Source organism: Acomys minous (genome assembly GCF_964271855.1).
Source record: "Acomys minous genome assembly, chromosome: 6".
NCBI lineage: Eukaryota > Metazoa > Chordata > Mammalia > Rodentia > Muridae > Acomys > Acomys minous.
The window spans coordinates 113,318,940-113,345,979 of record NC_140487.1 but is presented as its reverse complement, the minus strand read 5'-3'; the positions used below and the strand labels follow the sequence as shown (position 1 = coordinate 113,345,979).

Below are 27,040 nucleotides of genomic sequence, written 5' to 3'. Positions count from 1 at the left end.
AGAAGAAGACAAAGACACTGCCCGCTCTGTGTTATAGGTGGGACTTGGCCACAGGTAGGTCACATTCCCCTCAAACTGGTTCCAGTATCATTATAAATATATATCAATATATGGTGCTGAGGAAAACTGGAGAGCATCCTAGGCAGGTTCCCTCAGCCCTCCAATAGTCTGCTGGAAACCCCAGATGAACCCCTCTGGGAGCTAGTTTCTGGGTCTTAATATGGAGAAGGGGTGAACTGTGGGCATGCGGTGATCTGAAGCTCATTGTCTGGGCATTGTTAGCACAATTGGAAAGTGGCCGCCCAACTGGGTAGAGGCCAAGAAGGAGGCTGAAGGGAAACTGGCTCAGTGGTAATAGAAGAGCCCACCTGGAGCTGTCTGAGGTGCAAGGTTCCAAGGATATGGTACGTTAGCCTTCCTTCCTCCATGGAAACGCCAAGGCTGAGGCAGGACAACCAGCAGTCCTATGCCCAGGGGAAGACTTCGCTCTCAAAGCCAGCTGCTCAAGCACGTGGCTGCCATTGAGCTGCTGTTTCCTGAGGACCACTGTGGCCCTGTTTGGGCCTGCTGCCCACCCGGGAAGGCAGGAGAGGGTCTCAGGAGGCCCATGTGCTACTGGTAGTTACCCCTGTTTGGGACTGCAATGGAGAGAGGTATTCCACACATAGATAAATCTCCCTGGTCCTTTGTCCTCCAGGCTAGGAAAGGGGGGGCCAATCCTTATCCAGAACTCTGGAGGAGATGCCAGGCAGACCCCTCTTGCCTGTGCGACCCTGAGGGAGACCTCTTTGCCTGTCTGTGCATTTGGATCCTAATTGGGAGCATGGCTTCCTGCTTGTGGTTGATGAAAGGGCCGAGTGGCAAGGTGGCTGTGGGTGGGCTTTGGTCACTGCACGACATCCTGCAAGGGTTCAGTCCCCTGCATTGGAGAGTCCATGAGCCACACTCTCATCAGAAAGCATCAGCCAGTCCTGGCCCCACCCCCCAGCATCCAGTCTGCAGCCCTTTGGGCAAATAACATCATGTCTGATGGTGGCCACAGCACAGAGTGACTCACCGAGGGACAGAGTGAGCAACCCTACAGGCAAGACACTACGTACTATGGAGTACCAACCAAACCTCCTGAAACACCAGCTCCCCCTAGCCCCTGACATTCTGCAGAGGCCAGAGCAGGGATTCTGGGGAGAGAGTCTGCGTCCTGGTATGCCAGGAACCTTTATGCTTGGCACTAAGCAGGCACCAGGCAAACCTTAGCTGCTGGAGAGACACCTTTCATCCAATCCTAGTGCGTGTGTTCCCGGAAGCAGGGGCTATCACATCTGGCCTATAGTGCGGACAGCTGTGACCATGGTGATAGTGGAGAAGAAGAAACAAAGTAACCATCTGCATCAATAATTTAATCTCTAAGCCCCACGCCTAGCACCTCTGCAGAGCCTGGCTCAACCTCTGCAGAGCCTGGTTCCACCTCTGCAGAGCCTGGTTCCACCTCTGCAGACCACACAGGCCAACCAACCAATGGTCAGGAGTGGTGTCCTTTTTTGGGAGTATCGCTAAGCCCCATTGGATGTGACCTGAACATTTTACACCTTCCCTATAGTCATGTTTAGGCATCTCCTGGCCCTGGTAAAGTGGGGTGCAGACCAGGGCCATAGGTTGGGGGTACTTACCTTAGGGTAGGGTGAAGCAGGGTATGAGGGAACTGAGTCCACTAGTAACAGGTCTAGTGCGTGAGGGAAGTTCTGCTTGGCTCCATCACTCCTCCTGAAAGAGAAGAAAGAGTATGAGGTCAGAGAGAGCCTGGAGTTGGGAGGTTTGGGATCTTGGGGGGGGGGGAAGAGGAGTCCTTTTGAGAGCTGGGGGAGTGAGCGAGGCAGTAGGAAGAAGGGCTCTGAACTCTCTAGAGTAAAGGGGGGAGGGGCCGCCTGAGCAGGACTGTCAAGCAGGCTTCTCTTCCTCCTGGTCAGAGCCTCAATTTCTTTACCACTTCTCCAGCCCATTCTAAACATGGAAGAGCTGGGCTAGGCACAGCAAGGGTTGTAGAAGCGAGAGGTATTAGGGACCCTTGCTCTTTGGGTTCCTCCCAGAGTCTTTAGAGGGCAGCAGCCTTAGGATGGCTATTACTGATGCCTGTAAGTGTCATACAGTGGGCACACTGTGGCCAGGCCTGTGTGAGCCTCTCTCTCTCTCCAGGCCTTGCAGGCACGACTCCTCAATTCCACATCAGGACATGGACCAGAATGTACACAGAGGTCACACGGCCATCCCACAAGAGGCCTCTGTTCATGATCCATCTGACGCTAAGCCTAGACGATGTCACCACCCACAGCCCTTCATGGACAGGGAACAGGTCTAAGGAGAGTGAAGTCAGCGCCTGTCTCCCACACAAGCCTGCTGAGTCCACCTCCCAGGTCAAGGAGAAGACGTGCCCAGTGGTTCCCAGATCCGGGGAACCCCTTGGCTTGGTGAAGCAGGCCTGGCTTCTGTCGCTGCCCCGGGGCCAACCTGACATGGCTGCACTCCTGCCCCAGTTCCACCAACGGCAGGCTGGTCCAGAGAGGGTGAGTCACCTTTCAGAGGAGCTCCAGTGGCCTGTGGCAGGCTTGAGTCAGGCAGAGCTACTCAGACACACCCAGGAAAGGGAGGACCCAAAGAATCCTGGCCCAGAAGCAGACCCTGGCAAGTCCTAAGCTCCTTTGCCTCTCCCTGGGTCAGAGGAACCAATCTCAGCCCTGCTTAGCACAGGGAGGTCGCCCCCTAGGCCCCAGGAATGTCAACCCTGCTTAGCAGAGGTGGTCCCTACCCTATGCCCCTGGAGTATCAACTTCTTACAAGGTTTATACCCTGGCATTGGTTGATTCAAAAGGACAGAGACTTGGTGGTAGCAGCCTTTTAAGGCCATAGCATCAGATAACCATTGGCTAATATAGCTCGGGTCTAGGTCACAGTAGCCTCAGTCTCCAAGTCATCACCATGACTAGGCAGTCATAGGTATTACGCTACCAACTGTCTCCCAAGTCGGGCCTCATAGAGTACTTGCTGACTGATTGCCTGACTGAAGGGGGGCAGTAGGAAACCATGGAACCTTGGCGAGTGAGGGAATGTGCTAAGCACAGCTTCTGTTGACACAAGAGGCACTGACAGTGGGGAAGGGAGGTGACAGATTAGGGTAGAAGATTAGGCAAAGGTCCGAAGAAGTTCAGGTAGATTCTGTGAAGATCACTCTGCCTTAACTGTATTGAAGTTCAGAGTTACCTTATTCTTACTGTGTGTGTGTGTGTGTGTTTGTGCATTGTGTGTGTGTGTGTGTGTAGCTGTGCATGCACTGGAAGCCAGAGGTCAATGCCATGTGTCTTCCTTAATTGATTTCCATCTTGGAGGTTTTGTTGTTGTTTTGTTTTTGTTTGTTTGTTTGTTTGTGACCCTGAGCTCACTGACTTGGCTATCCTGGTTGGCCAGCAAGGCGCAGGCATCCTCTTGTCTTTATCTCCTCAGAACTTGGGTTAAAGACCCGTGCCATTGTGCCAGCTTTTTTACCTGGGTCCTGGGGATTTGAACTCAGGTCCTCATACTTGCACTGCAAGCTCCTCACCTACTGAGCAAGCTCCCAGGCCCCCTGCCGACCCCATATTTTGCAGAGGAAGGAACTAAGGCCCCAGCAAGTGTGTGACAGCTGGACTCCAAAGTTCATAGCGTTGGCCAAGCATGGCTGGTACCCACAAACTGTAAAGAAGAACGTGCTTCGTGGTCAGAAAGCACTGTTGAGACTGGAGCAAAGCTGGGTGTTCTTAATGAGGACCACTGTCCTGGGACCCCCTGGCTGCATGTGAGGATCATTTCCACAGCCAGGCTCAGTAAGTGGCACCCTCTGCTGACCCCACTTCTTGGCCCCCCCCCTGCTGCAGGTCAGTTTGGTGGCAACCCCTAGTAAAACAACTCCTCTTAGCCTGCTTCCCAGATTACCCCACCCCACCCAGCCACCCAGCATCCAGCGGGAATGGGACCTTTCACTGTGGGTGCGGGGATACTCCAGCTTACCCTTCCTCTACTTAGTCCCCACCTCCACCTCTCACCTCCCTGCTCTAGGCTCTGTCCTCTCTACTGGCCAGAGTCCTGTCCCTCCCTCATCTGCCTTAGCAACTAGTCTAATAGGCCACCACTGGGTCCTAAGGGCTGGGGAAGGGAGAGGTGGGACTAGGGTAGAGGACATTCTGGATAGAAGGACAACCTAATGAAACCCTTACCGCCTTAGAAGGTAGTGCTCCCAAACCACCTACTTCCTACACAGGGAAACTGAGGCTCAGAAAGGACACCCACCTGCAGAACGGGGAACTGAACCCAAGTTTGTAATTTCCGAAGGCAAGATCCGAGCTCTGTACTGTGTGGCCAATCCCGAGGGCCCAAGGCTGACAGAGCCTTCCGAGCCTGAGGGGCTGAGCGTCCGTCGCTCACTCCACCCTGTCAACAGCTGGAGAGGTGTCAGCACCAGGAGCAGGGCCGACCGCACGTGAACGAAGAAGATAAGAGGACGACTCAATTTGTAGGAAGTGGGTTTTTCTCCCTCCGCCACGGTCCCCGGGACCAAACTCGGGTCCTCAGGCTTGGTGGCAAGATGGTTTATCCACTGGGCCATCTGAAACGCTGGGGTCCTTATTTTTATTTATTTATTTTTTTTAAGAGAAGAAACTAAAACACCACAAGATTGAGTGGTTTGCCCAAGGTCATATTCAGTGAGTCCAAGGCCATGAAACTCGTGACAGGCTGGGTATAGGAGTTATTCCTTTGACTGCACATGACAGAGCCTCTTAGTGAATAGTAGCTGCTCACTGAACACTTTGAAGCAAAGAACAGACTTAGCCTCTTCTCCCTCTCCTTAGCTCCTCCCCCTCCGCCTCCTCCCCTGGATTCTGCCTTCTGCTCAGACATTCCTGCTCCCTGTCTCTAGTCTGCATTCCCTGCACCCTCCAGCATCTACACGCCTCCCCGCCATCTTCAGGAGGTTGACTGTCTAGGTCCCTCCTGTCTCATCGATCCCACCCTTGTCTCTGTCATTCTGTTTACATGGGGGGAAGTCCCCTAAATCTTCTCCCCTTCCCACTTTTCCAAAACTCTTCCTGCCCCTCAGGCCTAATTCAGCTAAAATATCTCCCATTCTTTCAATACCAGCAGCAGAGGTAAGGGGCCCTGCGCTGCCAGATACCCCACTGGGCTCCTTCAGTTCGCGCAGGCAGTCTCCTTCCGGTACTACGTGGATATGTGTGCATGGGCATTGTTGTGCTACAGTGTATGCAGGGGGACAATTCACAAGACTTGGTTTCCTCCTTCACCATGTGGGTCTGGGAATCAAACTCAGGTAGTCAGACTTGGTGACAAGTGCCTTTACCTCCTGAGCTGTCTTGATGGGCCTCCAACAATGGCTTTTTGAGATGTGACCCTATTAAACTCTCATCCAGGTGAAAAAACAAAAAACAAAACAAAACAAAAAACAAAAACAAAAAACAAAAAAACAGAAGCACCAAGACTTTCTCTAACAGTCCAACATCACCCATCAGGGAAAGGACAAGGCTGGGGTCTGACTGTTACAGATGTCCCGGCTGCCCACCACACAGGTCTCTCCCTCCTCCTGTCAACTAGCTTTCTGCCCATGCGACTGTCTAGCCCAGGCCCGGGCCCCTACGGACATAGTCATGGCTTTCCCTGTCTCCAGTCTTGTCTTGTCTGCACTGGGCACATCCTCGGACACATGAACAGGTTGCAGCCACAGAGGAGGTGGCTTGTCCAATGTCACAGGGAAAGCCAACCTGAAGTCTTGGCCAGGCACATGCTAGAGTGACCTTCAGCTCCTGTGGATAACTGGTTGCCAGCCAGTTGGCTCAGTTGCCTTACCTCTTGGTGGTGTCTATCTTTCCTTAAGAAAGAGAGTAAGGCAGGGGGGGGGTCTAGGGGACCGGGCCCAGTTCCTGAGTGGGCCAGCTAGAAGATGCTGCAGAAAGCTCCCGGTTTCTTGGCAACTGTTCAGCCTCTCGCTTTATCATCGCATCAAAGCAACAATAGTAATCACACCTGTGGGGGGGGGAGGGTATGGGAGGCAGCCTCTGAGCTTTTCAAAAGCTTCTTTTCTTATCCTTTGATTTATCGGTTCTCCTAGGACTCTCACTGGAACGGAGCAACTGAGCTGGCAGATAAGGTACCCGGTCTAGGCTCCTCAAGCCCAGAACAGCAAACTGAGGCTTGGGGAGGTCAAGACAGTGGCCCAGCATTTGACAGCAGATCGGAGATGAAAACTCAAGCTCTTCAACAACACACCCCCTCAGGACTCTGGATGCCCCGTGAGGGTAGGAGGACCTTGGGAGGTCTTGCCTTGCCAAACAGCAGAGTCCGAGCCAGGTTTGGACATGACCGGTGCTGGAAATACCAGGGCAGGCTGAGGACAAGCGATGGCTCACCTCCCCGTGACCCAAAACGAGGGTGATGGGAAAGCCCTGCCTTTTCTTGAATCTACAAAGTGAGAGCTGAGAGACCATCTGCGAAGGGCTGCCTGGAAGCCTGAGGCAAGCACTGATGCCAGGCACCAGAAGGGTAACCAAGCTGATCCAGGTGTTCCAAACATGGAGGCCCCAGTGCGTCTGGGCCCTGCTGACTCTCCCTGCCAGCCTCCACGGCTGATGCCCGTCTCCTCATCCTATCCCAAGGACACCCCACCTGTCACACAGGCAACCAGATACAGTCATCTGGAGAACTGGCCAGCTAATGAAGGCTTGGGCAGACAGAGCTAGGCAGGGACAGAGGCCCAAGGGGTGCCTGGCAGCAGAGACTGGGGGTGGCTAGCCAAGTGCTTCTCTCTACTTGGTGGGTGGGAAAGGGGCACAGATTTCCCACTAAGAAACAGGTTTTGCGGGGGGGGGGGGGAGGAACCTGCCTTCTAGAGCCCCAGTCGCCCAGCACAGACCTGAGGCTTTGGGTCTAAGAGGAATCTGTCACAAAACGGAAGCCGAATGGCTGCCCGAGAGCTGCCCCCACCCAGGGGGTACAGAGGCCCATTGTTTTCAAGGCTCAGCCATCTGGCACAGCCCTCCTCCTCTGTGCCCCATGCCCTGCCTGCCCATCCCTGCCTATGCCCAGGTGCCAGAAAATGTGGCTAGGCACAGCCAGGTGAACAGGTTTTAAAGCAAGGTGTGTTTGGGAGGGGGTGGAGGTAGGGGGCTTCCGTCCAGACAGAAGCAGGAGCCTAGGCAGCCAGACAGAGGCCTGAGTTAGTCCACTCCTGGGTGCCCTCCTTAGGTACCTCTGACCTCATGGCAACTGGAAGGGAACATGAGGCTGGGGATCTGGTGAGCTAAGAGACATTGTTGACTGTGATGTCTTTTTATCCTTAAAACAACACCCCTGAAGAGGCTGCTGTGGCCACCACCCATTTCTGAGATAAGCTCAGGGTCCCTCCCCCAAAAGTCTTAAGATAGGCTTGGGGCTACAGCCAGGGCCCCCACAGAGCTTGCAGATGAGCAGCCTTGCACTCCAGGCTGGGGTCAGCAGTGGGCAGGAAGGTGGCACATGGGGCCCTCACCATGTCCTGGCTGAGAGCCCAGATACCCGGATCCCGGAGCTGGGCCAGGCAGCGGCCTCCTGAGCAAACAACAGGTTGGCAGGCCAGAGAGGAGGTCATGGGCTGGCCCCAACCTGGGGTGCTAGCCTGCCCAGCTCAGGTGACCTGACCCTCCCAGCTCCTCTGGTCCTGAGACCTGGTCTCTGGCCCTCACAGAATAGGAAGAAAGAGACATGTGAGAGGGCCAGGGCATGGGGACCTTTTCCTGCTGGGGACAACATCTGCTAATGCAGCTCGGCACCTTCCAATCCACACACCACCAGCCTTCCCCAAGGTCCTCTGTAGCAGCTACCCAGAAATCCACCAGCAGGTAACACAACCCTCGCTGTACCTGGAAGAAAAACCGCAGCCCCAACAGATAGACAGGGACTTGCCCACAGTGACATCCGAAGCTCATACCTTATATTTCTCCCCCACACTGCCAGAGGGCAGAGTACTATGTGCCAGCTCTCTCAGATGGCCTGCCGCCCCCACGCTAGACACAGAACAAGGGTGGCCAGGGTGCCCTTTCCAGCACCCACAGGCCATGGAGTTCCATAGTTGCCTACAGCCTCTGTGTGTGTCACCCCACCCTACCCTTGACCTATTGTCCTAGCCAGCCTCTGCAGCCCAGGGGGTCCCCCTTCCAAGCTCCTAGCATTCCTGTGCTCACTCACTCCATCAGTGCCCACCCTCCCCCACACACACCCTTCATTCCTATGCCTGGTCATTTATCCATAGCACATGTTTTGCCACCTTCCCTGAGCCAGACCATGGTGCTGGATGTTGACGGAGGTTGAAGGTGAGTGAGCCACCCCAACAAACAGATCCCCAGTGATCCCCAGATTCTCTAGCTGTGCTCAAGATTCTCCAATCTTATCAGCAAGATGCTCAAACCTCCATGACCCCTCCCAGGCCTGCACCAGCCTTACTAGTTATCTGATTTATCACCTTGAGAGCACCAAGCTGGGACAGAAACCCTAGGACAAGGTCACCATCTCCTGACTGAAGATGACAAGGGCAAGCCCTGGTTTTTTGTTTTTGTTTTGTTGTTGTTGTTTCCCTTGGTTTTTCAAGACAGGGTTTCTCTGTGTAGCCTTGGCTGTCCTGGACTCACTTTGTAGACCAGGCTAGCCTCAAACTCACAACAATTCACCTGCCTCTGCCTCCTGTGTGCTGGGATTAAAGGTGCGTGCCATTACTGCCCGGCAAGCCCTGATTCTGTATGTAGGTGTGTAACTCCCATCTCTCCAGGCCTCGGCTTTGACATTGGGCATTGGGTCTCAGGCTGGACAATTCTGAAGTTCATCTGTGAGATCCCACAGAAAGTGAAGGGGAGGACAAGGACAGGAGCAGGGAGGTTAGCCGAGGATCGTCTGGAACCAAAGCCTGGGAAAAAACCTTTCCCTGAGGAGAGACCTTAAACCCATCAGAGGTTCTTCTTTGCTCCAGGCCTCAGGGTGTTTGTTTGTTTGTTTGTTTGCTTGCTTTGCGTGTATTTATTTTTGTCTGCAAAATGGGATAATAAACACCTACTTGGCAAGGTTGCTCCATGTGCTAAATTAGGTACCATATGTATATCCCTGACTAGCCTAGAACTGAGTATACAGTAGGTGCTTTATAAGTTATGGACTTCTGGACACATACACACACACACACACACACACACAGATTTATAAGAAGAGATAGCATGTTCTCCTATGAGGACTTGTAAGTTTACACACAGAATATTTGTGGTAATAAACGCTAACCTCAAACCTCCCCCTTCTCTGCCAGTCTTCCTTCTTTGCTGTCAACAGGCCGGGATCTGTTCCAGAAGATAGACATGAGCAGTGAGACAGCCAGCTGTGAGGAGGATTGGTCCCCTGGAAACCAAGGCAGGATAGCACTGGACTGCAGCTGGAGACCAGAGGAGCTGAGACAGAAGCCTGGGCGGGGCTTTTAGGATGCCTAACACACACACACACACACACACACACACACACACACACACACACACACACACACACACTAGGACCCCCCAGGAGGGCTGGGATAAATTCCCATGACTTCCAGGATTTTCCAGATACACCAGGGCACCACGGTATTTTAGGCACTGGTGTCCATGCCCCAGTCGAGAGCAAACAGAACATGCTTTTGCCTGAAGACCACATTTCTACTCTCTCCTCTGTGAACACATGCAAGGATGCACAGAGATCAGGCAACTCGAGGGCAGCAGTGTTTGCAGAAGCTGAATTCTGGAAGGTTCCTCAGTGCCCATTAAGGGAGGCCCACTGAGATGACTTTAAGGTCACCCACAGCAATGCAAAAGCTAACACCGTTGCCAGCTGTGATGGCCCAGGCCTATAGCCAACATTCTAAAGGCTGAGACAGGATAGAAAGTTTTGGGCTAGCCTGGGCAACTTAGTGAGACAATGTCCCCCAAATAAATGTGAAAAGGCGCTGGGTGTGGTAGCAACGCCTGTGATCCCAATGCTCAGGAGGCCGAGGCAGGCAGATCGCTGTGAGTTCGAGGCCCACCTGGTCTACAAAGTGAGTCCAGGACAGCCAAGGCTACACAGAGAAAGCCTGTATTGAAAACCCCAAACCAACCAAGCAAACAAAAATAAATGTATAAGGGCCAGGATATAGCTCAGCGATAGAGTACTTGCTTAGAACATACACGGCTTTGGGTTTGGTCCTCCCCACTATAATAAAATAAACACTGGAAAATATTTCAAGGTACATAGAAAATGTGAGACTCTAGGCAGCAAGTATAAGGGAAGCCACTAGTCCCAGTGGTTTGGGACACATTAAGTAAATAAAGCAAGCTGGCTCCACCATGATGGTATACACCTTTAAATCCCAGTACTTGGGAGGCCAAGTGCAAGGCCAAGTTGGTTTATATAGTGAGTTCAAGGACTACATAGATGAGAGAGAGAGAGAGAGAGAGAGAGAGAGAGAGAGAGAGAGAGAGAGAGAGAGAACTACGTGTGAACGTCTCCACAGCTCGTGTCTAAGAAGCAGGATGGCAGAAGCGTCACCTTTTTCTGTGACACGTCTGTGCACTTTCAGTGTTGATGAGAGCCATGTGTGCTGTAAGGATGAACCTCCATGCAGGTTTGCACATGCTAGAAAACCACTCTCTCGCTGAGCAATAGCCTCAGCCCTTTGTGAGGACTTCGTGTTGTGATTTTCTTTTTTAAAAAGGAGACAAATCGGGAATAGGGGTGTGCACAATCCCAGCACTTGAGAGGTAGAAGCAGGAGGATTGAAAGTTCAGACTCATTGTTGACTCCATAGTGAATTCAAGGCCAGCCTGGGCCGTGTGAAACTGTCTCAAAAAAAAAAAGAACAAAACAAAAAAACAAAAAAACTTTTTTTTTTTAAATAGAAAACCTTGACAGCCCATATGTAGCCTCAGCTCTTTGGGAGGCTGATCAGTGCAGTTCTTCACTGGCTGGGAGGCAGTTAGACCCCGCCTTTTTATACTGATTGACAGGGTTTCACACGACAACCTGGCTGGCCTGGACCTCGCAAGGATCCACCTGCTTCTGCCTCCCAAGTGCTGGAATTAAAGACGCATCACCCAGCACCATTGTTTACGTGAGGGAGCACGTGCCACCATGCATTTGTGGCAGTCAGAGGATAACTGGTAGGATTTGGTTCTCTCCTTCCACCGTGCGGGTACTAGGGTTCAACCTTAGGTCATCAGCCTGGGGGCAGACACCTTCACCAGTGAGCCATCTCCAGGGCTCCAACAGCCTTGCTGACTCCAGTCCTTTGTGTCCTTTGTGTCCACCCCACCCCCCAGCCTGGGGTTCCCATGCTAGCTGGCCCAGGCTCTAAGCACCACCTTGCACCTCTAGGGATGGGTAAGGCCCGAGGCTATTCAGCGAGGTTCTTTTTTTCTTTTTCAAATTTATTTACCTTTATTTTCTGTGCCTTGGTGTTTTGCCTGCATGTATGTCACATCTTGGAGTTACCAACAGCCATGAGCTGCCATGTGCTAGAATTTGAACCCAGGTCCTCTGGAAGAGCAGTCAGTGGCCTTAACCTCTGAGCCATCTCTCTAGCCCCCTGCAGTGAGTTTTGATCCTCATGCAGATCCCACGTGCGCACTGTATCAATGCACAGGCTCTGATGTTCGACAGAATCAAGGCTCAGCCTCTGTATTCTTGAAATTCTGGGACACGATTGACCCCCCAGAAAAGGATCAGTAAATTGACAAGACCTGGGCTTACACTGTTTGGACCGAGGAGAGGTTATCACAGCCTCAAAAGACAGATGTGGGATTGGAATTGCAGATACAGATGTGGAAGAGTTAATGAGTCCACAGGAAACTGCAGATTATTACACTGCAGATAAAAAAGATGTGAAGAAAGTGTTCGGCAAATAATAAAAATAAATTAATAAAGACAAAGTGAAATGAAACACACAACTAGACCGTTAGTACCTTTGCTTTCTCCAGTCATGTGGAGAGGGAGAAGCTGGCCCAGGGAGATCAGAGCCCAGAGCCAGGAGAGAAGAGCCAGGTACTTGCCTCCCTGGCACTCTAGACTCTTTCCCTGAGGGCTGAAGGATATACCTGGTGTCACACCAGTGTCCAGGAAGACAACACTGCCTATCTGATTTGTAAATGCAAACACAGGCCCTGTTCCCAGATGGCTACCAGCTGCAGGTTTGCCAGACTGTACCCTAGACCCGCCCCAGGTGGGTCCTCCTGATCACCTGGCAGGTGGGTACTGGCTGGCCCAGCCTCCCTCCCTCGCTGAGCTCTGAATAACTTTGTGTCAATCAACTTGTTTGTGGAAGACTTTGGCCTTGAAGGTTACCTGTCCCTGTCTCAGGGAGAATGGCAGGCCAGCCATACCTGCATGTGCCAGAGTCAGAGGGCCCCCAGAGGGTTGAGAACAGAACTGGAGGTCTGGGGGCCCTGAGTTTAGTTCATGGATGTGTCAAGTTCTGTATGTGTCACCTGTGCCTCTGAGCCTCGGTTTTCCTTCACTGTGCAGGGGTGGTAGCAGCTCCACCTTGCAGGTTCATGGGAAAATTCTCAGGCAGCCAGCCACCTCAAGCAAGGGGCTGGGCCCCAGGAACCAGGCTGTTTGCAGTGGGCGTGTCTGTTCCTTCTGAGCTCTGGGTTCCTTGCAGCAGAGCAAGGCGGGGAGTGGGGGGGCGGGGAGTGTGCGGCAGGTATACATGACAGGAAGTGGGGGTGGCAGAGAAAGCTCTTGTGTCTGGGGCGTGCGTGGGTTTGCGTGCCAGTGTGCTCAGATGAGATTGTGCTACCCACCTGCCTAATGGCTCTGCTCCGTGTGAGGATGAAGAAATGGAGCCTCACGTGGCCCCCATCTTCCCTCCAGTCTGGGCCTCCTTCCCCAGCCCCTGAAGCTCCCAAGCCCCTGGGACACTTGACAACTCCAGGCCTTTGCACACACCCTGTCCCTGCCCTCACAGTAGCATGCTCTGCTCTTCTTCAACCTCTACCAAACCAGGAGATGTGCCCCAATGACCAGTCTGTCTCAAAAAGCCCGGGCCAGGCCCACAGAGCCTTATTGCCGGGATTTGCTCAGTGTATAGTGTAACCCACTGGATGCCCAGCTTGTTAGGGCGTAGCCCTACAGCTCAGTTAAAGGGATATATTCATGTGATCCTATGTTCACCATGCAGCTGTCTGCTAGACCAGCCTCTGACGGTGAACTTGGGGCTGCATGGGCACATGGGCACCCACGTACATGGGCACCCACGTAAGAGGCCTCAAAGGACCTCTGGCCTGGCAAGCAGCTGGCTGGGGGAAGGAGAGGACTGTCACCAAGCTGGCTGAGGTAAGAGACGAAAACACACTCCTAAGACAGATTGTCTGCCGCCTGGACCACCCTTGCCACAACAGACTTTCCCATCAGTCCTTGGAACCACCCCAGCATCCTTCCAAGGCGAAGGCTCCTTTGTATGCCTGCTATAGGCCACGCTACTCATTTGAAATCACCTCATTGGCCCATCAGCTCCTCTTACGTCTGTTTCCTCACCTGGAAGGAAGACTGTTCGAGGTCAAGGACCTTATTTGTCCAACTCCCTGCAGGTCAGATGAACAACTGGCTGGCCTGGGATATGAACCTGGGGCAGTATTTGCTAAATAAACAAATGACTAGTGAAAAGCCTTACAGGGCTTTAATCCCAGCACTCAGGAGACAGAAGCAGGAGGATTTCTGTGACAGGTCTTAATAGAGTCCTACGACAGCCAGAGCTAAATAGAGAGACCCTGTCTCAAAACAACCAAAACAACAACAGCAGCAATGGAATGAAAGAAAGAAAGGAAACGAAAGGAAAGCCTTGAAGGATTCCCTATGTGATGACTGAATTCCTAGTTCTCTATTTATGGGCATATACAGGCTCAGACAAGGCACGCCTCTGGCCCCAACTCACACAGCAAACAGGCTAGCCCTGCCGTCACCTCAGTGCCCAAGAATCTATCAGGATGACCTTTGTTGTAAGAAGGGAAAAAGAACCCCTGAGAGCCGGGCCTGTAATCCCAGCACTCGGGAGAAAAAGGCAGGCAGAGCTCTATGAGTTCGAGGCCAGCCCGGTCTACACAGAGAGTCCAGGACAGCCAGGGTACACAGAGAAATCCTGTCTCAACAAACAAACAAATAAACAAACAAACAAACAGAAAGAGTCTCTGAGAAGGGGTTATCTGCGGGTCCCTTGGATTACCAGGCAGGCACATCCGTCCAGCATGTGCTCCCCACCTCACTGGCCCTGAAATGGGGAATCCCATACATCCATCTACTATTCTACAACACAGAGGAGGACAGCAGGACTCAGGTGAGGGACTCTGCAAGGTCATCAGCTGAGACAGCTAAGCCGTGTGTGGGCCAGTGCCAGGGCACCAGTCAGCAATGTGGTCATTCACACAGGGGGACTGGGGATGGCTCACTCCCCACCAGACACACTCCCCACACCCTGTCTCCCTACCCTTCTGCCGCACACATGCACAATTGCCATGCAGTCCACTTCCGTGTTAGGTCACTGTAGTAAGATGGTCGGGAAGAGCCACTTACTGTGGGTGGCAGTCCTGGAGGGTAAATGGGGAGCTGGGATGCAAACATACAACACTGTTCAGGAGGTGGGGCCTCAGCGAGCTCCCTTTTTTCACTTGAAGGGCTGTCTGTTTGTTGGGGGTAAGGCCCAGGAACACAGCCGGGCGTAAGGCCCAGGAACACAGCCGGGCGTGGTGGCGCACGCCTTTAATCCCAGCACTTGGGAGGCAGAGGCAGGTGGATCACTGGTGAGTTCGAGGCCAGCCTGGTCTACAAAATGAGTCCAGGACAGCCAAGGCTACACAGAGAGACCTTGTCTCAAAAAACCAACCAAACAAACAAATCCAGGAACACACACAGGCTCAGGGAGCTCAGAACAGATGACTGTCTGAAACCCACCTAAGATGCTTAACAATGCAAGGGGCCACTTCAAGAGCAGAGAGTGACATTCCTGTCACTGGGAAGGTGCAAGAAGAAGGTGTGATGGGTGGGCCAATGAGATCGCTCAGCAGTTAAGGGTGCCTGGTGGCCAGGATGGCAACCTGAGTTCCGTGCCCAGGACCCATCTGGTGGGAGGGCAGAACCGCTTTCTGAAAGTTGCCCTCTGACTTCTGCACGCAGGCACTTTGTATCTTGCCCTCACTCAAATAAATAAATAAATATGATTTTTTAAAAATTTTTTTTAAAAAGAAGAGGTGAGCCGGGCGTGGTGGCGCACGCCTTTAATCCCAGCACTCGGGAGGCAGAGGCAGGCGGATCGCTGTGAGTTCGAGGCCAGCCTGGTCTACAAAGCGAGTCCAGGACAGCCAAGGCTACACAGAGAAACCCTGTCTCAAAAAAATAAAAATAAAAAAATAAAAAAAGAAGAAGAGGTGGTTGTTCAGCTGAGAACCAAGGGGCTCAAAAGGTCCACCAAGTCCCCGAGAGTAGAGGCGTGCTTTTCTCACGAGGCCCCGCAAAGCTTCTAGCACCCAAAGGGGTCACGAGTAAATGAAGCGGTTCCTGGCCGAGTGCGAGGCTACAAGAGGTCCTCGAAGGCTCTTCCACCTCAGAAGACTCCAGGAGGTCTGGAGCCTCGAAGATGCCGCAAAGCCAGACAGCTGAGACTCGGTGCCTGCACGGGTTAGAATTGCCGTCCCCGAACCCCCCTATCTTCCCTGCAGAACCCACACTCTGTCTTACCCACCCCCACCCCCCAAACCTCAGACCCCACCCTCGCGCTCCCTCAGCCCTCCAGCTGCCTGGCTCCTCACTGTTCACAGGATGTGTTGAGCTTATTCCTGCCTCAGGACCTTTGTACCTACAACTCTCTGGATACCTCAGCTCTTCTCAGGGGGCAGGCTCCACCCTTTCCTCAAGTCTAAACACTAGATCTTCTTTCAGGACTTCCCCGCCTCAGCTTCCTCCTGGGCCAGGAACAATACTTGGCTCACTGAGTCACTGGGGCAAAACAGTTCGTCTATCTGTGTGAAGGGCAGCGGGGCACAGCCCAGAGCAGTTAGCCTCCTCCTTTACTTGTAAGCCTGCTTGTGAGTTCAGTGCGAGGCAGAGGCGGAAGTTCTGTCAGCTTATAATCTCTCTTCCCTTTCATAAGGCCCGGAGAAGTACAGCCAGTCCTGGCCAAACAGAGATGTGTCAAAAGAGGGGCCGACCTGCCTCATGTTTTGCTGATTCCAGTACCTGGAACCCTGCCTGCACGTAGTAGGTACTTAGTAGTCATTGCAAACTCCTCACACATAGTAGGTGGCCAATGGTTGCTGCTGATTCTCAGTTCTTAGAAACCTGTCCACACACAGTTGATGCACAATAGTTGCTTGAGGCCAAGTGGATACGTGGCAAATAATGACCCCCAGCTCCACTCCTCTTGTGTGTGTGTGTGTGTGTGTGTGTGTGTGTGTGTGTGTGTGTGTGTGTGTACCTCACACTATGTCAGCCACCTCTGTCTGTCTAGGGATAGGAACTTAGGTCCTCTCAGAAGTGGCTACTGGAGTGTTTTTTCACCCTTGTGCCCTCACTCTAGCTGAGCTAGAAGAGACAGTGGCACTGCCTTGGCCAGCCTAGCCTTGGTGTTTGCCCCACCAGGTCCCTGCCCAGAGCTGGGAGCAGGTGTGGACTCAGGAGGCAGCTGCTGGCTCCTGGCCTGAGCTCTGCCAGCTGCCCGCCAGGGGCCTACCCGCCAGATGCATAATGGATGAGGTGGCCCAGCGGGCTGTGCCTGCTTGGCATTTCAGAACCGCTAATGAGGCCAGCCCTGTGCCTCCCCTACAGCAGTGCCAGGCCCGAAGACCTCTGGCTGAGTGACGGCTGAGAGGAGCCACTGAGGACAGGGGCCACTACCTAAGCCCACCTTTCCGCTGTTGCATCTGGAAGGCTAATGGAGCTGGCAGGCCCCAATCACCAATCACTACCTGCCTTGCTCTCTGAATCTGTTTCCTGATCTATAGCGTGGGAATGGAAGTCTACTGTGGAATAAAATAATCCAAGGGATTACAGGTGCACGCCTGTAATCCCAGCACTCAGGAGGCAGAGGCAGGTAGATCTCTGTGAGTTTGAGACCAGCCTGGTCTACAAAGTAAGTCCAAGACAGCCAAGGCTACACAGAGAAATCCTGTCTTGAAAAATCTATCATCTTTATCATTGTCGTCGTCGTCATCATCATCATCATCATCACCATCATCAAAGTGAAACACCTGGCACAAGGCTTGGCCACACTGTCAAGGGGACACATCTTGGAGGCAGGTCAGTCAATCCTGTGGGACACTAGTCACTGACTCCCATTCGGGAGGTACCTAGCTACTCCCGTTTCTATAGCTTCCATGCTTGACCAAGGTCCCCTTTCCAGCAAGCCAGACTGAAATCCAGCCCCCACCAGCTGCAGGACCTTTACCATCCTTTGGCTAAACTGTAGCCTGCGAAACGGAGGGTCTACGCTCAAGCCTGGCTTCATGCCTAATGAAGGCACCCTGCTGGCTGGCCTTCTGCCTCTGCCTCGGAGGCCCCTAGTTTTCCTACCAAGTCAACTGCTTTTCCCACAGTTCTTTGCCAAAGCCCCTGCCTTGAGCAAGCCCACCAGCTGCCCCCTTACCTCTTGTCCTCCTGCCTCTGTCTGGACCCACGTTAAATGCCCAACCCCCTACACCAGGATAGTGGGTCCTTGGGGGCTGCAGAGGTGGAACCACGCCTCCACTCCATGAAATCCACCCAGGCACTTGGCTGGGTGCAGTAGCTCTGTTGGGGGGACAGAACCCTGCTGCTCTGGAACTCACAAGTACATGAAGTCAAGCCCTAGAGGGACTTTGGCAAACCCACTTGGAGGAGCGCAGGGCCTGCCTCATGCTTCAGAGTCACATGGATGCATCCAACGCCACAGCCGTTGCTTTGCAGCAACTTCCAACTCCACAAATGTGTTGAGCTTCATGCAAGGTTCTGAGAGGGGACTGACCTGCCCAAGGTCCCCCAACTAGAACATGGCAGAGGCGGATTCCTCCCACACCTGTCAGCCTTCCCAATCCTTGCTCTTTCCGCTACCCCGGGGAACAATCAGTAACGTGTGTGAGATAAACAGGCAAGGCGTTCTAGGGAGAGGAAGGCGTGATGTGGGATCAGAAAAGAACTCCCCCGCCGCCTAGCAGCTCAGGAAGGCAAGGCGTCTGAAGGAAAGCGTGCTGGGATGGCAAGGGAGACACATAAGCAAAACATCACGGTGGTTCTAACTAAGTGCACCTGTTGACCAGAGATTCAGGCCCTCTGAGAAATAAACTCCTGTTAGAGAGGAAAGCAGAGACAGGCCACAGGTACCAGGAGATCATGACTTGTGGGAAGGCTGTCATGTACCAGGTGTAGGCTAGGACAGGGTTGATGGCGGGACTTAGCACCTTGGAGAGCAGCTTAAGCACCTGAGGGGGGGGGCGGCGTGAGGAGGGCAAGGAATTGTGGGTAAGGAGTGCATCCCAGAAAGGGTCAAAATCACACAACTGGTCACTTTCTCTCAGCCATGAGACCCTGTCTCTAGGTCTTGGTCCAGAGCACTTGTCTGTGACAGCCTTGTATACCTGCTTGTCTGTGTCAACTTTGCACACCTGCCCCTGTGAGAACCTCCCTGGGGCCTGGAGATGCCTGCTCAGAGCTGGAGGCAGATCTGGGCCTGGAGGCAGCTGCTGGTTCCCACCAGGTCCCCATGTGGGCTCTGCATCAGGTCAAAGTTCAAATCCCAACTCTGTGTGACCCTGGGCAAGTCGCTTGTCCCCTCTATGTCTCATCCACACATAATTAGAGATAACAGTCCTAAAATCAGGGGTGACTCCAGTTAATACATACCAAATGCATGACAGACACAGCAGCTACCTGACTAATGGCAGTTATTGGTGACTGAAGCCTTGCAAGAGAGACGCCCTCCTCACCTCTGTTTGCACCTCCCCACCCCTCCCCTGCTCTGGGCACAGTGAACCAGTCTGATCAATATGGCATTGAAAGTAAAGCTCAGGGGCTGGAGAGATGGCTCAGAGGTTAAGAGCACTGTCTGCTCTTCCAAAGGTCCTGAGTTCAACACCCAGCAACCACATGGTGGCTCACAACCATCTGTAATGAGATCTGGTGCCCTCTTCTGACAGGCAGGCACACATGCAGGCAGAACATTGTATATATATATATGTGTGTGTGTGTGTGTGTGTGTGTGTGTGTGTGTGTATTTGTGTGTGTGTGTGTATGTATATATATATATATATATATATATATATATATATATATATATATATATATATAATCTTTAAAAAAAGTGAGGCCCAGAAATGGAGAGTCACTGGCCCCCAACTGCACAGCGAACAACAAAAGGAAGAGAGAAAGAGGTCCTGGGGCTCAGCCTGGACACGTGTGTGCCTCCTGCCCTGAGCCCATTGGTGCTGGTTGGGAATCGTGGAGCAGCTGGAGCACTGTGGGGTACGGAGACTCCAGGAAGCCCCCCAGCAGGAGCAGGAACCTAGAACGGGGCGCTGGAGCCACCAGGGGAGCTCCCTCCCACAGGAGGTGAGGCAACTGCAGGAACAGCCGGTGGGGCCATGTGATGCTGGTGCCAGGGAAGCCGGGGCTGGGGGGGGGGGCGTTGCGCCCGCCTGTGGGGCATCAGGTGCCCAGTGCTGTGTGAATCTCGAGGTGAGGCTACACCTCCACCCACCGCCTGGCACCTCTTGGTGTTGGGGAAGCTGCTGATGTCACCTCCTCCAAAGAGAGGGCGGCTTCAGACACAGGAAACAGCTTCAGGGCTGGGTATGAATGGGCCGAGAAGGTTTGGGTGGGGGTTGGGGAGCGGTCAGTGAGAAGGCAAGATACCGCCTACCCAGCTGGGAAGCACACTAGGGCAACAACTGAAGAACGGGAAAGGAAGAAAATATTTGGATGAGGGCCTCTCAGACACTAGGCCAGGTGTGCACGCCTGGCTTCCTCAGTCCCACACTAACTAGGCCATCTATAGCCCCGTTTCCCAGATGAAAAAAAAAAAAACCCTGAGGTTCAGAGAAACGCCAAAGAGTTGATGATCACCCACCCGCCATGAGCTGAGATCTGACTCCGAGGCTGAGGCCCAGAAAGACCTGTGGAGGGGGTTCCTAGAGGGGGCTGCAGGTCTGATTTGTCATGTAGAGGGTGGGACTCGGCTAGGGGTGGCCCCCAGGGAGCAGCCAAGGCAGCCCAGATGCCCCTGAAGGTCCTCGGTACTCACCACACACTCTGTCGAAGGGAGAAGGATTTGTCCACCCTGAAACACAGCAAGTGGACAGCCCATGAGGGGGGACTTCCATTATGGCCTTAACACATGGCACTGTAAGACCCATTCTGTTTCATCCTGCCCTTTGTGGCCTGCGTATAAAGGGGCCTGATGGCCTCAAAATCCCACGGGTGACCAGGCCCTAGGGTTAGTTTAGACACCTGAGAAGATGGGCTGAGGCTGGGATAAAGTAAGACTGGGGGCCTGGGGCTTGGGGAAGCAGGAAATACGGATGTTGGCAGGGGTAGAGTCAGAAGCAGTTCTGAGCCAAGCAGAGGACAGTGTGACTATATTTAGGGTCAGAGCAAAGCTATAGGCGTACAGACAGGTGTACAGAAGATGTGTTCGGTGCCTACGGCTTATGACGGAATCCCATCCCCTTTCCAACTCGCACAGCCTGTTCCAGCTCATATCCACCCAGGAGCCAATCGCCTGGAGACCTGGGTGATCCTACCCTCACCCCAGCACACATCCCTGACCTTCCCTGAGTTTATGGGCGCCCCCAGACTGCATTCCCCACGCCCTGTAGGCCCAGCCTAGAAGAGAGTGGGTGGGCAGGGCCCTGCCTGGCTTCTCGCCCTGTTCTCTGAGAGGGCACCTTGGGGTGAGGGAGCAACCCCCCCCCCCCTTCCTAGTAAGGGACCACAGAACTGGGCAGCTGTTGGGAAAACAAACAACTCTTGCCTTTTTGCCTGAGGCAAGCAGGGAGCATAGAGCAAGGAAAAGGCTGGGCTGCAATGGTGGGAAGAGGAGGGGAAGGGGGAGGGGGAGAGGGGCAGAGGGGGGAGGGGGCACGAGCTGGGGTGCATGGCGGAAACTGCTGGGGAGAAAATGAGACTGAGAAGGCCAAGACTCACCCAGGGTCACAAAGCGAACCCTGCTCTCACCTTCTGGGCTGCCCCCTGGATGTCGTGACCAAGAACCCCCACCCAGCCTAGGCTCCTGGCTTCACTTGACAACCAGGACCTTACCCCCAAAAGGTGCTTCTGTATATGCCTACCCTGTCCCTCCGTGGGTCTCCTCTGAGGGTGAACAGGCAGAAGAGAAGCAGAGGGCACCCCGGAGAAGACCTCCCCTACACAGCTCACGGGGACCGGCTGTTCCCCCAGAGCACCACACCAAGCCCAAACTGTGTTCCTCTGACAGTTATGAGGCCACATAGGTGAAGGTCACAGGGCCCCTGGCTGGCCCAGGAAAGGCTGCTGGCCCCAGTCTTTGTAGCTCATCTCCCTCTGGTTTGCCAAATCTCTGCTACTGGCAACAATCCCATCCCATCTCCACATCCCTCGGGGAGGGGTGCTTATGGTCAAGGAGGTGAGCCACCCTAAGATGGACCAGCTACCACTCGGCCCCAAGCAGGAAGAGTAGTGCGCTTCCATAAGGTGAGGTTGGTCAGAGTGTCGGGTAGGAGGGCGGCTATTGATGGCTCTAAGGGATGAGAGGGGCAGAGTGGAGGTCCCAAGGGCCTTCTGAGACTGTCTACCCCACCACAGTTGCGCTCTCTCTCTCTCTCTCCCTCTCTCTCTCTCCCCTCTCTCTGTCTCTCTGTCTGTCTCTGTCTCTCTCTGTCTCTCTCTCTCCCTCACGTCCAGGCATCCTCCACTCTCACGCACATGTTCATAGACACTGCCATCCACACTTACTGTCACCCCCACATGTGCACGTGAACATCCAAGAGAGCACTAGGGAGCTCACGAGTCTGGAGCATGACTTGGGTGAATGCTTGCCTCACAGCCTCCGCACCCCTCCCCACCACATGGGGCCACCGCACCCAAGCAAGACCCCTGGTGCGCACATGCACTCGCACATGAGGGGCGCACCTACCCTCCATAGGCGCCGAAGGTGAAGCTGCGCTTCCGGCCGCTCATGGTCTCGTCGCCGCTGCCCGCTGCCTGCCCAGCCCGGGGTCACCTTGGCAACGCCGCCCCAGCCCGGACCCGTGTGCGCCCCGGGCTGCTAGCCAGCTGAGGCGCAGAAAGGGCCGCTTGTTCGCTCCGGCTCCTGCGGGGCTTTCTGAGAGCGCCACCCCCACGTCGCTACCCAGACCCATGCACAGAGCCACCTCCAGCCCTCCCCAGGGAGAGACGCCAAGGGTGTCCCACAGGGAAAGTTGGATCGCCGGGCCTCCAGGGCGGTGAGAAGCTGAGTTAATGCGGAGACATGCACAACTCAGCCTCGGAGCTGATTACCCTGCGTCCCAGCCAACACTGTTCTGCAGGCCGGCCAGAAAATGGGGGGACCCTACTGTTGTCCCTGCTGAGACCCCCCTCAATTCCCTCCACAACTCCCGTGTGAGGAGCAGCAAAGAGAAGGGAGGTCTGGAAATACATCTAGCCCAGGATCCCTCACGCAATCACCTTTGGAGATAAACAGGGTTGAACCCTAAAACCCTGTTACACATTCACTCGACACAGTAGCTCTGCCCTGTACGCCCAGCTGGCCTAGAGCACCGTTCTGAAGCGTCTAGAGATACCAGCTGACAGTGGGACATAGTCCCAGTTCTCAGGACTTGCCGCCTGACCCCCTCACCACTGTCTAGGGAGCCCCAGAAGCTTTGAGCATTTTATGGAGCCTTCTGCTTAGGGGAACTTAGGGACAGGCTGTGAGGGAAGAGGTAGGAGGGCCCATCAAGAGACCGAGGCCAGGTGGCAAGGATTCTCAAAAGTTTTTTTTTGTTTTGTTTTGTTGTTTGTTTGGTTGGTTGGGTTTTTTTTGTTGTTGTTGTTTTGTTTTGTTTTTTATAATGAGGTAGGGGTGAGGTTAGCGCCTTCATCTCTTGGGAAATGTCTGCTACGACTGACAAGGGTCTAGACTCCAATTTGCTTCCCTCAGACAGGGCTGGGCAGGGCTCACAGCCGTTGTTGAGCCAGCTGCTGCTCCTCAGCCCCACTCCACCCCGGCCCCTTTGCTCCGATGAGTTGAGGAGCCCTATGGAGGGCCCTGTAGGGGTTCAGAGCTGGTTTGAGGTCACTGAGAACTCCCACCTTGGTTTTCAGCTTTGGGGGAGGCTCTGGTTCCTTGTTGACCTCTTGGCAGGGCGCTCAGAATGGGCTTGGGGGTTGATGTGACTGCACTGGATGCCAGTTGCTGACACACAAACACACACACACCCCGCCCCGAGGAGGGGGCCTCCACTGCAGGGCAATGTTAAAAGCCCACTGTGTATAGGGCGGTCAGGTGGGGCTAGATCCCCGGGGGGGGGGGGGGGTGAGTCTGGGAGCACCACAGTCATCCGCGGAGGAGCAGACAAGGTCCTCCCTGTTCTGTGCAGCAGCAGAGGTTCCCAGGAGGAGCAGGAGAAGGAAAGAGGAACCTGGATCCGGCCTGGACAACATGTGTGGTAGGGGCTGCCCAGCCATGGACTCACTCAGGACAGCAGGCCTATGTGGACTGTATTAGCCCCTGAAGCATGGGCCTCAGGCTCTCTCAGCTCCTGAGTGGGTCCTGAATGCCCAGTTGGCAGGGTAGCCAAGGACCCGCCAACATGCCAAGTTTCCCAGCTGGGCCTGGCCCCAAGGAGCTCCCCCCGCCCCCTGGGTGCTGGGACAGAGGGCCCTTGAGACGGGCCACGGGGGCTGCAGGGTTCCCACCAAGGACAAAGAGCCTAGTGTGGGCTCCAGCCTCTGCGCTCTGCCCAACTGCAGCTGCCTGGCTGGCAAGAGATGGGGGTGGGACAGGCAGCGAGGTCATGTTCTCTCAGCCACACATGTGGCCGACACTCTATGGCCAGCGACTATTAAATGCGCCCTCTTAGCCGGCAAGGCCACCTATAAGCATCACTCTACCTCATAGAATGGATGCTGAAGACGAAGGGCTGAGGACGAGGGATGGAGAGGCCTGCACTACGGCCTGCGGGCTCTCCTAGGGCTCCAACCCAGCTCTCTCATCTGTCAGCTGTGTGACCTAGGGCAAGGCGCTTAACCTTTCTGTGCCTCAGGTTTTTTTCATCTGCAAAATGGAGCTGGTAATGAAGGTGCTAATTATTCAAACGGTTTAACTGCACAATAATTAAGCTGCCCATCATAAAGCACCGGGGATCCTGGCCAGCACAGTGTGTGTGTGTGTGTGTGTGTGTGTGTGTGTGTGTGTGTGTGTGCGTGTTAAGCAAGACCTTCACTGAAGCATCATTTGGAGGAGACTTAGCTAGATGAGTTTGCCATTTTACACGGGTAGCAAAGATTTACTAAGTAAACAGATTAACTGGACACCCAGACGAAGACGCAGGGCCACACAGCTATGAGAAAGAACGGGCCGGGTGTGTTAGCCATGCCTGTAAACCTAGCATTCAGGAGGCAGAGGGAGGCGGATCTCTGTGAGTCCGAGGTTAGCCTGGTCTACATAATCAGTTCCAGGCCAGCCAACACTACATAGTGAGACTCTGTCTCAATAAATAAATAGATAAATAAAAGAATAGAACCAGGCTTGGTGGTGCACACTTCCATGTGTCTTTAAAAAAAAGGGGGAGGGGTGCTGCTGGAGAAATTGATCAGCGGTTAGAGCACAGGCTGCTCTTGCAGAGGGCCTTGGTTCTGTTCCCAGGCCCCACATGGTGGCTCACAACCATTTATAACTCCAGTTCCAGGGGATACAAAGCCCTCCTCTGGCCTTCTTGGGTACCAGGATGCATATAGTACATGTGCATGTATACATACATACATACATACATACATACATACACGCAGGCAAAATACTCACACACCTTAAAATAATGTTGAAGAAGGAATGAGGCAGATCTGTGTGAGCACACAGAATAGAGTCCAAGCCAGACATATAGAACGGCGGCATGAGGAGGAACCCATCCCGGGGCAGGCTGCCACAGACCACTGTGACAGGGACCTCACTACCCCCAGTCAGCACAAAGTGGGCGCTTGCGAGCTGGCAACGGAGAATCCTGGCCACACTTGTAGGAGTCCCCTCTTTTTGGTCTCTCATCTAAAAAAATAAAAAATAAAAATGAAGCCACAGGCTGGAGGAGGCGGGGCTCCGCTGGCAGAGTGCTTGCCTAGCATACACGAAACCCTGGGTTCAATTTCCTGTACAGGTAGCCAGGTGTGGTGGCACATGCATTTAATCCCAGCAATAGGGAGGCAGAGGCAGGAGGATCTCTACGAGTTCAAGGCCAGCCTGATCTACAAATTGAGTCTGGGACAGCCAGGGCTATACAAAGAAACCCTGTCTCAAAAATAAATAAATAAATAAATAAATAAATAAATAAATCTCCTGTACAGAATAAAACCAGGAATAAGGCATACATGTGGCCTACACCTTTAGTCCCAGTACTCAAGAGCCAGAGGCAAGCAGGTTTCCATCAGTTTGAGGCCAGCCTTGTCTACATGGTCAATTCCAGGCTAACCAACACTACATAGATAGACCCTGTGTGGTTTTGTTTTGTTTTGTTTTGTTTTGTTTTGTTTCAAGACAGGGTCTCTCTGTATTAGCCTTGGCTGTCCTGGACTCACTTTGTAGACCAGGCTGGCCTCGAACTCACATCGATCTGTCTGCCTCTGCCTCTAGAGTGCTGGGATGAAAGGCGTGCGCCACCACGCCCGGCAGACCCTGTCTTAATAAACAAATAAAATAATAAAATAATAGAGGCAGGCATGGTGGTGCACAGCTCTAAATTCAGTGCCAGAGTGAGATGGAGGCAAGAGAATCAGAAATTCAAGGTCCATCCTCAGCAATCCGTGGCCCTTTCTCAAAAGGAAAACGGAGCCAGGCTGCTCCTCAGGGTTAGCCCCGCTTCTGGGAAGAACCCTCCTCTTCTAGGCCTCCTGAACCTGGGCCCAAGTTAACTGACTGCACGGCAGACCTGGTGAAGAAGGCAAGGTGCAGGGGTAGGGAGCGGTTCCTTCCCCAGCCTCACCCCAGGCTGAACTCTGGGTGTCTTCCTCACCTGCCGGTAGAGTTCCTTTCCCAGCAAGAAACTGGAGAAGGAAGGGCAAGGCCTGGGGAGATCCCAGGCTGGGCCCCTCATGTTATTCGTGGGGTCATGCCAGGGTCCCCAACAAGTTATTCCCATGCAGGGATATTATGCTCAAGAGCTCCTGGGCAGGAGACATGGCAGGCCTGGGCTTCCTGCCCTGGCCTTGGCAGCTCCGGCGTGGCTCGGCTGGAATCTGTTTCCTCCCTCGGCTTAGGTTTGCTCATGTGTTAATCAATCTCCCTCACACACTGCACACTGATCTCTTTCTCTCGAGGCTAAAGGCCCAAGCCTGGCAAAGAACACTTGCCTAGAAAGAATTCCACCAGCCACGGAAGCACTTACGTCTTTGTAGCCCAGCTACATGCATCCGGTCCCAGGAGCAGCTGATTCTAAGCTCTAAGGTGTCCTGGGTATATGTTGGGGGTGGGTATCCCCTAACCTAGGGCCTGGGGAAGGAGGCCTGGCTCACCTCACACCCTCCCGGAGCAGCTGCCTGAGAGGCATCTGCTTTCCAGGTTCTGGTGGCACGGTATTGACACGCTATATTCCCCAGAGGACCTGAGAACACCTGTACACAAGCTTTCCCAAGTCCACACACACACTTGAACTTGTACAGAGCACACATGCAGATGTCTACCTTGTGCCTGGACACTGCCGTAAAAGTCAGCCCCACCCCACCCCCCTACCATGCTGTCGGCTCACCTGCACACACACGTGCAAAAGTCAGATGAAGTTTACGTGCCTGGGTCCCAGATTTAAGT

The 27,040-nt window shown here is 53.7% G+C and overlaps 1 protein-coding gene across 13 annotated transcripts in view; it reads right to left on the bottom strand.

The window, feature by feature from the left end:
• The window catches only part of RAP1GAP (RAP1 GTPase activating protein), a 63,137-nt gene that overhangs the window by 23,378 nt on the left and 12,719 nt on the right, over positions 1-27,040 (bottom strand). Inside the window, exons 1-3 of one of the 13 annotated variants that reach the window (XR_014780373.1) lie at positions 22,181-22,421; positions 20,312-20,347; positions 1,668-1,761 (exon numbers count right to left, since the gene is read on the bottom strand). Coding sequence is in view for 8 of the 13 variants with exons in the window: in XM_084787914.1 (XP_084644040.1) it covers positions 1,668-1,761; positions 20,312-20,347; positions 22,181-22,224 (174 nt within the window). In the remaining 5 variants the exon portion in view is untranslated. Of the gene's footprint in view, positions 1-1,667; positions 1,762-20,311; positions 20,348-22,180; positions 22,425-27,040 lie in introns of those variants that run through there. The other 12 variants (XR_014780374.1, XR_014780375.1, XR_014780376.1 and 9 more) reach the window with 12 other exon arrangements.